The sequence below is a fragment of the Athene cunicularia genome (genome assembly GCF_003259725.1).
Source record: "Athene cunicularia isolate RWA chromosome 9 unlocalized genomic scaffold, athCun1 chr9_part2, whole genome shotgun sequence".
Classification (NCBI taxonomy): Eukaryota; Metazoa; Chordata; class Aves; order Strigiformes; family Strigidae; genus Athene; species Athene cunicularia.
In genome coordinates, this window is record NW_020799111.1 from 628,607 (window position 1) to 638,264 (window position 9,658).

The 9,658-nt window shown below is 41.5% G+C and overlaps 1 protein-coding gene across 6 annotated transcripts; it reads left to right on the forward strand.

The window, feature by feature from the left end:
• Nucleotides 1-46: 46 nt before the first annotated feature.
• On the forward strand, nt 47-9,375 carry ING5 (inhibitor of growth family member 5). 6 transcript variants are annotated; one of them, XM_026855530.1, is made up of 9 exons: nt 47-139; nt 282-353; nt 1,070-1,236; nt 2,654-2,765; nt 3,744-3,837; nt 4,808-4,943; nt 5,100-5,161; nt 6,076-6,145; nt 8,575-9,375. In XM_026855530.1, exons 2-8 carry the CDS (start codon nt 326-328, stop codon nt 6,116-6,118), a joined length of 642 nt encoding a protein of 213 aa, XP_026711331.1. In that variant the 5' UTR covers nt 47-139; nt 282-325; the 3' UTR covers nt 6,119-6,145; nt 8,575-9,375. The 6 variants fall into 6 exon arrangements, with proteins under 6 accessions (XP_026711331.1, XP_026711330.1, XP_026711328.1 ...); XM_026855529.1 differs by having other exon boundaries at nt 7,950-9,357; XM_026855527.1 differs by having other exon boundaries at nt 6,076-9,357.
• The last annotated feature ends 283 nt before the right edge of the window (nt 9,376-9,658 follow it).

The following is a 9,658-nucleotide window of genomic DNA, read 5'->3' on the forward strand; positions in this document are numbered from 1 at the left end:
CGGCGGCTCATCAGCCGCCGCCGCATGGCGTCATCGCTGCGCGCCGGGGAGAGAGGGGTGTGAGGCCATGGCCGCCTGCGCTTGTCCCGCCGCTCGGTTCCCCGCGCGTTGTGCGCATCGTGCGCATCTCTCCGCCCGGGTACGTTTAGCGTGGTCGGGGGTAACGCGGCTGCTGGCCCCGTGAGGCGGTGCGGTGTTCCTTGTCAAAGGAGGGGGGGCTGCTGCGAGGACAGTCCTGTGTAAACAGGTAAGCGAGGTATTTCTTGGCCTCTGTGTTCCAGGTATCGAAAACCTGCCTTGCGAGCTGCAAAGGAACTTCCAGCTGATGCGGGAGTTGGATCAGAGAACAGAAGGTGTGTTCAGGTATTTCGATAAGCACAGTCTGGTAGAGAGCCTCGACCTGAAGGATATTGGAGAGCTATATGGAAATTGCTTTAGAGGCCGTGTCTCCCTTCTACCACTTGTCCTTTTCTCGACCTGAGTGCTGTGCGGCGTTTGTTTCCTTTCTGTGAGGGCTGCAGCTTATGAGAGTAGATTTTTTTTTTTCAGCATTTGCATATGAATTTGTAGCTGTATGATTTCTGTACCTGATGGCACCCTGGATGGCCTTACTTGCATGTATTTCTGCATCTACTGAGTTGCAGATTGCTGTGCGTCTTGTGAGACCAATCATTTTTTTTGAGGTTTGTGTTGGAATCTGGTTGCACATTAATGATTTTCAATTTGCACCATCAGAACAGTAAATGGCTGTGCAGCAAATGTAATGTTCTGTGTGTGGGAAGAGAGGTTGAAGTTTGTGTACCCATGAGTTCAGTTTCTGAGCTTAACTGTGAGCCCCTCCTCTGAATTAACTGTAAAACACTTGAAATCAGAATCACACTGCAAGTGTTGAAGAGTAAATACCTTTAACTTATTTTTTTTGTAAAAAAAAGGTAAATACATTAAGGAATTAGGACAAGTCCAAAAACTGTCAGCAGGGGTCTTTTGAATACTATGACAAGGTAGAAAAAAATACTTGCTTTGACAGAGAGCTTTCTCGCATGTATATACTTTTTATATACTTTTTCAGATAAGAAAGCAGAAATTGACAGTCTTGCAGCGGAATACATTGAATCAGTCAAGAACATGTTACCTGAGGAGCGAGTGGAACACCTGAAGAAAATCCAGAGTGCCTACAGCAAATGTAAAGAGTACAGTGATGATAAAGTGCAGCTAGCCATGCAGACCTACGAGATGGTGAGGATCACTGCCAGGGAGCCTTGTGTAAAAATGATCATACTCTGGAATGGGGTGGCTGGTGGATGTGGAAGACACTTCCACGGTGTTCATTTTCCCTGACATATTTATGGTTTTGCTTAAATATCTTACCAAACCAAATTACTAGTCCTCAAGCTTATTTTTCCTACTGTTGCCATCCCCCCAAAGCCTCCTCTTGTGTTACCAGGTTTTGTGTCAAGTAGACTTCTCTTCTGGTGAAGAGTTAAATGAGTTTATCCCACTTGGAGATTGCTTGATCGGTTGTGCCTGTCTGCTGTGTAACAGTACCAGCTGATTTACCCTTCTCCCTAGCAGCTCCCCTGTCACATGATAATTTATTTAGGGCTGGTCTTAGTTGTAAGCAACATTTTTTTAAGTCAGCTTCGATGCTATTGGAAGGAAACGTGCTCAATTACCTTGGTGTCCAAGTGACAAAAGAAAGCAGCCCTGTCAGTGCCACCATTCTGGTTGTATATGGGACTCCAAACTTTCCTGGATGGACCTGATGGGAAAAATTTCTTAAGATGCAGATTTCCAATTTTTTCTTCTGCTCCTACTCTTGAACAAATCTCATCTCTGTATTTTCTGGCCCAGATAAAACTTGAGCGAGGGGGAATCCCTTTGGCTGTACTTAGTGTGTTTTGTCCAGTTTCTAGAGATGCTTTGAGTTCTGCTACATCTGCAGCTGCAGTAAGTTTTATTGGCATCAAATACTGCAGAAAAGGAAATTATTTCACAGGAATTGAAAAGTGTCCTAGATAACTAGGTAACTAATTTGAGAACTAGCTACTGCAACAACACACTTTGGTGGGGGGTGGCTTAAAATACCTTTGCTCTGTCTCTGTTCTGTCAGCAACATTATTGCAACCAGGGTAGTACAGTGTACTTAATATGTATTGACTTGATATTCAAGATAGTCAACAGAAGCCTGTATCTATTACTGAATTTCTTTGAATAGAGTGCTAGTGGAATACCAGAAAAAGGAGTTACCTGCTCAACACATTCCATGCACAATAGTTGAATAATATATTTTGAAAATTGCAGGGAGAAAATAATTATTTTTAATATATCTCATTGTCTTCTTTTGTTCTGGAAACCATTAGTCTGAGTTACTTTGACTCTCCTTTATGCCAACTCCTTTTTCCTTCCTTTCTCTTTGTCTGTAGAGGGATTGGGTACTCTTGGTTTTGCCTGTTTTCTTTTTCTCTCCTCCTTAATTCCCTTTGTGTGTATCATTTCCTTTTTTCCTGTTTGGTACCCCTTTCATGCCTTGCTCTGAAGTAGTGTGCTCCTGTTCATGCTGATAAGAGCCAAGTTATTAGACCTTCCTGTGTTCGTTTGGGGATTTTTATTTTTTATTTTTTTAATTCAATTTATGGTTTCCTTTTTTGTGCAGGTGGATAAGCATATCCGCCGGCTGGATGCAGACTTGGCACGATTTGAAGCAGATCTGAAAGATAAACTGGAAGGCAGTGACTTTGAAAACCCTGGATCTCGAAGCCTGAAAAGTGTGTAAATTTTATACAGTTGACAGCCTTTCCAGCACTGACCATATCTAAGCAGAAAGGCTAAGATACAAAGTAGTCTATTAATTCTGGAGGAAGAAAAGTAGTACACTATGGTGTACTTCTCTACTTGTTTTTAATGTTCTTCAAATATTTACAGCATTCTGGTGGGCAATAAACAGGTGAATCTAATGCTAGGGTCTAACTTACTGTCTCTGCTGGCCCGATCATCCTGAGGTGGCCCACAGTTACTGGTTGTAAGGAGGCTACTGGTCGAGGGGGAACTAACTGTGACAAAACCGAACTGATACTCTTACAGCTCTTGAGTGTAAGTCTTAAGTTTTAGGCTTGATCTGTTACTGAGTAAGTTCTCAGCTCTTCTTGAGGAGAACAAATTTGCTTGTTTTCCTCCTTTATCAGAATTTGAATACTAATCAAGTTGAGAACAGCAGGAAAAACTAGGAGTTAAAGGCAGGTACCAGTTTCTGTAATGTGTACTGGAAGTCTCGTATGATTACAGTGAAATCTGAGCACGGTTAAGAGCAGCACAGCTTATGCCTTTGAACTATGAAATAAGGGTAAGATCAGGGGTGTGGATATAAATGTTATGTTAGTTACTGAGTAACCAATTACTGGGCTGAGTGGTTAAAAATACACTGAGATTTTTAAAAAGAATTATTACAGCATGTATAATTAAATGCACAAAATATATATCTAATTTATATTTTGTGTAACAATATGGGCTAACATTGTATTGCAATGATTTAATTGCCAAAACTGTGAATGCAAGAGTTTGGGGCCCAGTTGTACTGCTTGCCAGTTTGGTGCATTTGTGGCATAAAAATGTATTTCAGAAGCAGCATTCATGTTCATTTACATATGAAATAGGGTTTTCAAAACGATAAATCCATCAAAAGAAAAATGTGGAGATGTTCCTGGTATTCAAATGTAGGTTGAATTGATGGTATTTTTTCTTTATAGAGGGACGAAGTCAGAAAGACAAAAGAGGCTCTCGTGGCCGAGGCAGGCGAACATCTGAAGAAGATACACCAAAGAAAAAGAAATTCAAAGGAGGGTAAGGCATACCCAGTCACAGCTCTGGTGACTTTGGCTTGACACTTGATGAATTTTCTGCAAGCTCATGTTACCCTATTTATGTCTTCTGTCTGGATGGTGAGTAGTGTTAGAGTGTTCTGGTCTCAGTCCATTTCATTAGTGTCCTGTTAATTAACTCCTTGGTTGGCATGTGGAAGCCCAGCATGCTTGGAATGCCCTCTGACTGGAAGGACAAGATCTGCCTCTCTGTTGCTTTTGGCAAGCTGGGAGGAAATAGCTGTGATTTTTGTCATGCAGCTATTTTTAACAGTTGCTTGTGGTCTTGATTGTAAAAAGTAACACTTGCCTATCAGGACAAAAACTGATGTTGTATTGTTGTTCTAAAATCTTGGACAATTTGGTGGGGTATTTTCAAAGAATGCTGTCCTAAATCTTGAATAATGTGATAGGGTTTTGTGAAGCAAGGAAGGAAGCATGTCTGCTCCCTGGGATATGACTCATACTAAAGGGGCTCTTATAATTCTGATATTTTCAGTTGGCTAAGTGGAGGGGCAGAAAACTAAAAATAGTTTCCATTGACCATTACTGACATGTCAACTTAATACATTCCTGTCAGAGCAAGAGGGTTCACTTGTACCTGACAACAAGTATGTGTATTAAAACAGGTTGAGGGGAAAAAAATCAGATTCTTCTGTCCACAGGCAGAAGTGATCTGTACATTGGTTTTGTTCCTGTTGTCATGGCATCTACAAGTTGTTCTCTTTAATCCTTTATAGTCAAGCTCATGTTTTGTGTTTGATCAAATCTACCTTATCATTTTAATCACTGGATAATATGTGATAATGTAATCTAAACTCTATAGCAAGGTCACTGTATTTTAGGGAAGATACTGTTAAAAAACAGTTTTCCCAAGTGGGATTTAGATCCTGGCAAAATGGTGTTGCCTACAACTGAAAAGTGTTTTGTCCTCAATCTGTCCTTGTCCACAGATCTGAGTTTGCTGATACCATCCTGTCAGTGCATCCATCGGATGTCCTGGACATGCCAGTGGACCCCAATGAACCTACCTACTGCTTGTGTCACCAGGTGTCCTATGGAGAAATGATTGGCTGTGACAACCCAGATGTAAGCACTAGAGATTATTTATTTTCAGATGGTTACTACATCACAACACTAAAATCTGAGGGAGGGGTACTTGCTCAATTAGATTATACAAAATGAAAGTAACATCTGTGAGACACAAAACATCTCTTCTGTGGGGTTTTCCTTTCTGTTTTGCAGTGCCCAATTGAATGGTTCCACTTTGCTTGTGTGGACCTCACCACCAAACCAAAAGGGAAATGGTAGGTATGACAATGTACAGCGTTTTGATTTTTATCAGGCTACAATCTGCCTCAAAAATAATCATGATAACAATTAAAACTCCACTGTGACCCTCCCTGAGAGAGGAGCTTTGCTCTTGTCAGCAGAGGGTTTACATCCTCCATGGTTTGGCATTGTGTTTGTGTGAAGGTAGAAGGTACAAGAGGAACCTTCTTCCTAAAGTCTACTTCCACACAAGTTTTCGATTCTGGTGGGAGCAAAACAAGGACCATGGTGTATGTAAAATTGCATGACAATTGCATTTGTTCTGAGGCCTGTGTAAATGCATTCCTGTTGCATATCAGGCCTGCTGTATTGTGTGGTTGTGGCTGTGGTTAAAATTGAGAAGAAATGTATTTATTTTTTTCACTTCTGGAAGCAAAGTTTGAAGACTGCTCTAGGTTTTGCTTATATATGTGCTAATCTTGGAAAGAATCATAGGGTTGTTCTGTTTAATAGACAGCCCATCTAGTAAGGTGCTTATCAGAAATGGGCTTAAGTGAAAGTGAACTGCAGTCATTGGAGAGAGGAAGGAAAGAAGGAAACAATTAGGGGAATGTACCTTTTTTCTTTTGCCTGTAGAGGAAGCTTGTGTGACAAACTTGGAGAAGATACTTGGAGTAACTTCTAGGTGAATAAAATGAGGTGAATAACAGCTGTGAGCGGCTGATGAGCCTTGGAAGCCTTCTAGTGCTGTCACTTCTGCTCACCCAAATTGATACAGTTTCTTTTCTATTTGCCCAGGCTTCCTGTGTGTCATGAAAATTGTTGCAGTTACTTAAATAGGCTGCTTTTAAACCACCCTCCCACCCACTGGTTCCCAAATAATAAAAACAGTTCTTGGACTATGTTTTGTTAATTTCAGGAACTGATTATTGCCTCTTTTTCCCTGTAGGTTTTGTCCTCGTTGTGTTCAGGAAAGAAAGAAAAAGAAGTAAGGAGTAGAGGGGAATACATCCTCTGAGGCAAGAAGAATTTAATATATTCCTTCCTTCATGTTGCAATATTATCTTTGATTTTTTTTTTTTTTTTAAACTACCCTCCTTCTTTTTCTGGTATGATATTTAATTGTCCAGTGGCCAGTTGTAATTCCTGTTCTTTCATAAGAAAATGGCTGTAGGAGGGAGGGAAATTGCCATGGGGATTTTATTTATGTTACACTTGCACAGCACTGAAATTGGAGTTACTATGAAGTGCTAGGGCAGCCAGTAGCTGTAGTCTGCTAGTTTGTAGGAATCTGTGAAACCATGTAAGGCATTGCAGGAGAGTGAAATACCTGTATCTTCAGCATGATGCATCGCCATCATGGAAACAGTTTAGGCCTAGAGCTTGGTGTGAGGGAGAATAAGAAACGTGCTCCAGTGTAGCCTGCATGAAAGAAGTAGGCTCCGTTGTTTAGGCGTGAAGTCCATTTGTTGTGCAGTTTTGTAGTACAGAAAGGAACAGGGAAACTGGTTAACTGTTTTCAGGGTCGGCTTCCTCAAAGCCAAGTACTGTGCTTAGTTTTGGCAGGCAGGGTGGGAGAGAGGTAAGGTCAAACCTTCTCTTTTGGGGAGTTTCTTCTGTCTACCTTTGCACTGCCTTTATGTTACTTGATCTTGCCCCCATTCACATGAACCTTAACAGAAGCAAATCATTTGGATTTTCATCTGCTAGGAAAGGTTTGTCTTTTGGGGGTAAAACCTTTAAATAGCAAAGGAATTGTCCAGCAGTGCTTCTTAGTGACAGTAATATTGAGAGAGGGCGTTACCTTTCCTGGCTATTCCCATTTCTCTCAAGATCCTTTAAGTACATTACTGTGAAGATGAAACCTACAGTATTCTTACAGAGATAGAAGGTCTGATTTATTCATAAAATTAGATGAAGGCCTCATTTTTGTTACTTGTGTTTGCCTGTGTTGCACCTGGGTAAATCAGGAAAACAAGCTTTAGGGGAACGTTCCCTGAGGATGGTGTGTACATTCCCATGTTGGTGTGGGAAAGTATAAAGGAGGCCACTGGGTAGTTTGGTGGGGATTTGAATAGCATTTGCTGTGAAGCACTGCTATTGAGGGAAGGCCATGCAACAGGAATGTTTTAAAATTACTTCATGTCTTTTTTTAAGGGGGGGGGGGAACGAACACATTTGCATGTTCTTGACTTCTTTAAGATGCCTTTTGGATTATGAATGTGAATCCTTGTCGTCACAGTGTCAGTTGCAGCAGGGGAAGAACCAGGAGTAGGAAAACAAAAGTCTTTTTTTCCTTCCTCTAAGTTAGAGTGGATGCAGAAGTTGAGGGAAGAGCAGGGATAACTCTTGTCTTCACATACATCTCCTGTATTATGGGGCTTACCTGCCTACAATAAAAGGTGTTGTGGGGAAAGGTGGTTCTGCTGGTGGAGGGGGAAAAAAAAAAAGCCGTCCCAAACGAAAACCCCCTGCAGCAGTAGGCACCAGGGTTCATGAACTTTGCTGTCTGTGATCCCTGATGGGTGTAGATGGCAGCTCTTTGCAGGGCTGTGTACTACTTTGCATACCATTGTGCCGAGCTCTTGGTATAGACTGCTTGAAAGGCATTAAGAAACTTCCAGATAAGCTTTTATTCGGCTGTAAAAGCAATCTGAATGAACAGTACAGAAGAAAAACCCTCTTCTAGTCAGATTTTGGCACCTGTTTCCAAAAGAAACAAGTTTTTTCCCTGTAATACTAACCCTCTTGTGTTTTGCAATGAAAGTAGAACACAGCTCTTGCCAATTTTCCTTCCCTCCTTTGCTCTGTTGGGCTTTGTAGATGCTGCAGGTATGTCAAGACTGACATGGAAGAAATCTCTTGATACTGAGACAGCTTTTCTGTGAACATTTTGATTTATTGCATCTGCTATGGGAAAAAAAAAAAACCAACAAAACAAACCAAACCCATCTCCAGGGTCCTGTCATTTTAAACTGTGATGTTGCACGTGTCTTCGCTCCATTTCATCACTCCGCATGTTGTGTATGAAATTGCTGTAGTTATTGTGTTTACAAGATGACGCACGTTTGTCATTGTTGGCATTGTAGTAGTACCCGCAAAGCAGGCAGACAGATTAAATGCGGAGGGAAGGAGGAGAAAAAAGCACAATCATGCAAACCTGAACTTAGAAATACAGTCAGCCCTCTTTTTTTTATTTCTGATTTTTTTTTTTTTTTTTTTTTTTTTTTTTTTCTTTGAGAGCAGATTTATTTGTGATACCTCATGAGCCAGCCTGTAATTCAGTAACCAGGGAGTGAGACCTGTACCTCACTGACCTGCTACACTGGATTAACATAGGGGCGTTACTGCGTCCTGAAGACTAGTGACTAGTGTAGATAGCATTTCAGGTTTTATTTTCCCCCTTCCGTTCAATGATATCATATACAACTTTTTTTTTTTCCCTAAGGCTTTATTAATAGTGGTATCACCATACAGTAAGCATGTGGTTTGAAACAATCTCAGAATTCCACTGCACCTCCTTTGTGGGTCGTGCTGGAAACATGCCCGTATGGAAGTACACAGCTATGGATGAGTTGAGCGCCCTCAGCTCAGAAAGCATGGTCAGGTAGGACAACAAAATTGTTAGTGCGTGCTTCTCGGGGCTCAGAAGAGCAGACATTTTCCATTTTAACCAGCAAAGCAAAAATTAAAATAAGCTCTAAAAGCTGGCATCAGCCCTCAAAAAGAAAGATAGTTCGCTAGGAATTGTGAACAGTGTGAGGTACAAAATACTCTTTTTTACAACATAACGTCTCTCATGTCAGGATATCTGATACCAGCAATAAACTGTCCCACTGGGAGCATACCAGCACAGGGGCTCTGGTGGGCTCAGGAGCATCTCTTGGCCACATACACCTGCCTTTAGAGATTTTTAAAACTCCTTTATAGACAGAAATACCGGTAGCCTTCATTTTTCTTTACAAAAGGATTTAAATCTTTCTCCTGACTTTTGAATGTACAGTGTTAAATATACTTCTCTGGAGAAGGGTGAACAAGACTGTGATACATGTAAAGGAATGTTCCAAATGTCAAAGTACCCGAATACCCTGTGGGGTTCAGCTTTATTGCAGTGCGTCCAAGCTGGAGGGGAAACGACTTTAACCCCATTGTTCTATTTTTTAAAGGAATTAGATCTATGTTCCCTTTGTAAATGGAAGAGAATATAAATCTTTTTATGAAGAAAAAAAAACGGAATGTAAAGTAAAAATGTTTATCTGTATTTTTGGATCATGTTATAGATAATGGATATATTGTTATAAATAAAGTATTTTTGGGAACAAAGATGTATGAGAGTCTGTTGCACCAGCCCAGGAGAGCTTGTGTGGGTGAAGAGGGGGGGCTGCACCGTGGGGCTCAGTGCCTCGGGGAGCAGGGGGGCCTATGTCCGTGAGCGCTGTGGGGACACCGGGGGTGGGTGACCGCACCGGTGAGTCCTGTGAGCACACGGAGGGGAGGGGGCCCGTGCCCGTGCCCGTGCCCCCTGCGAGCGG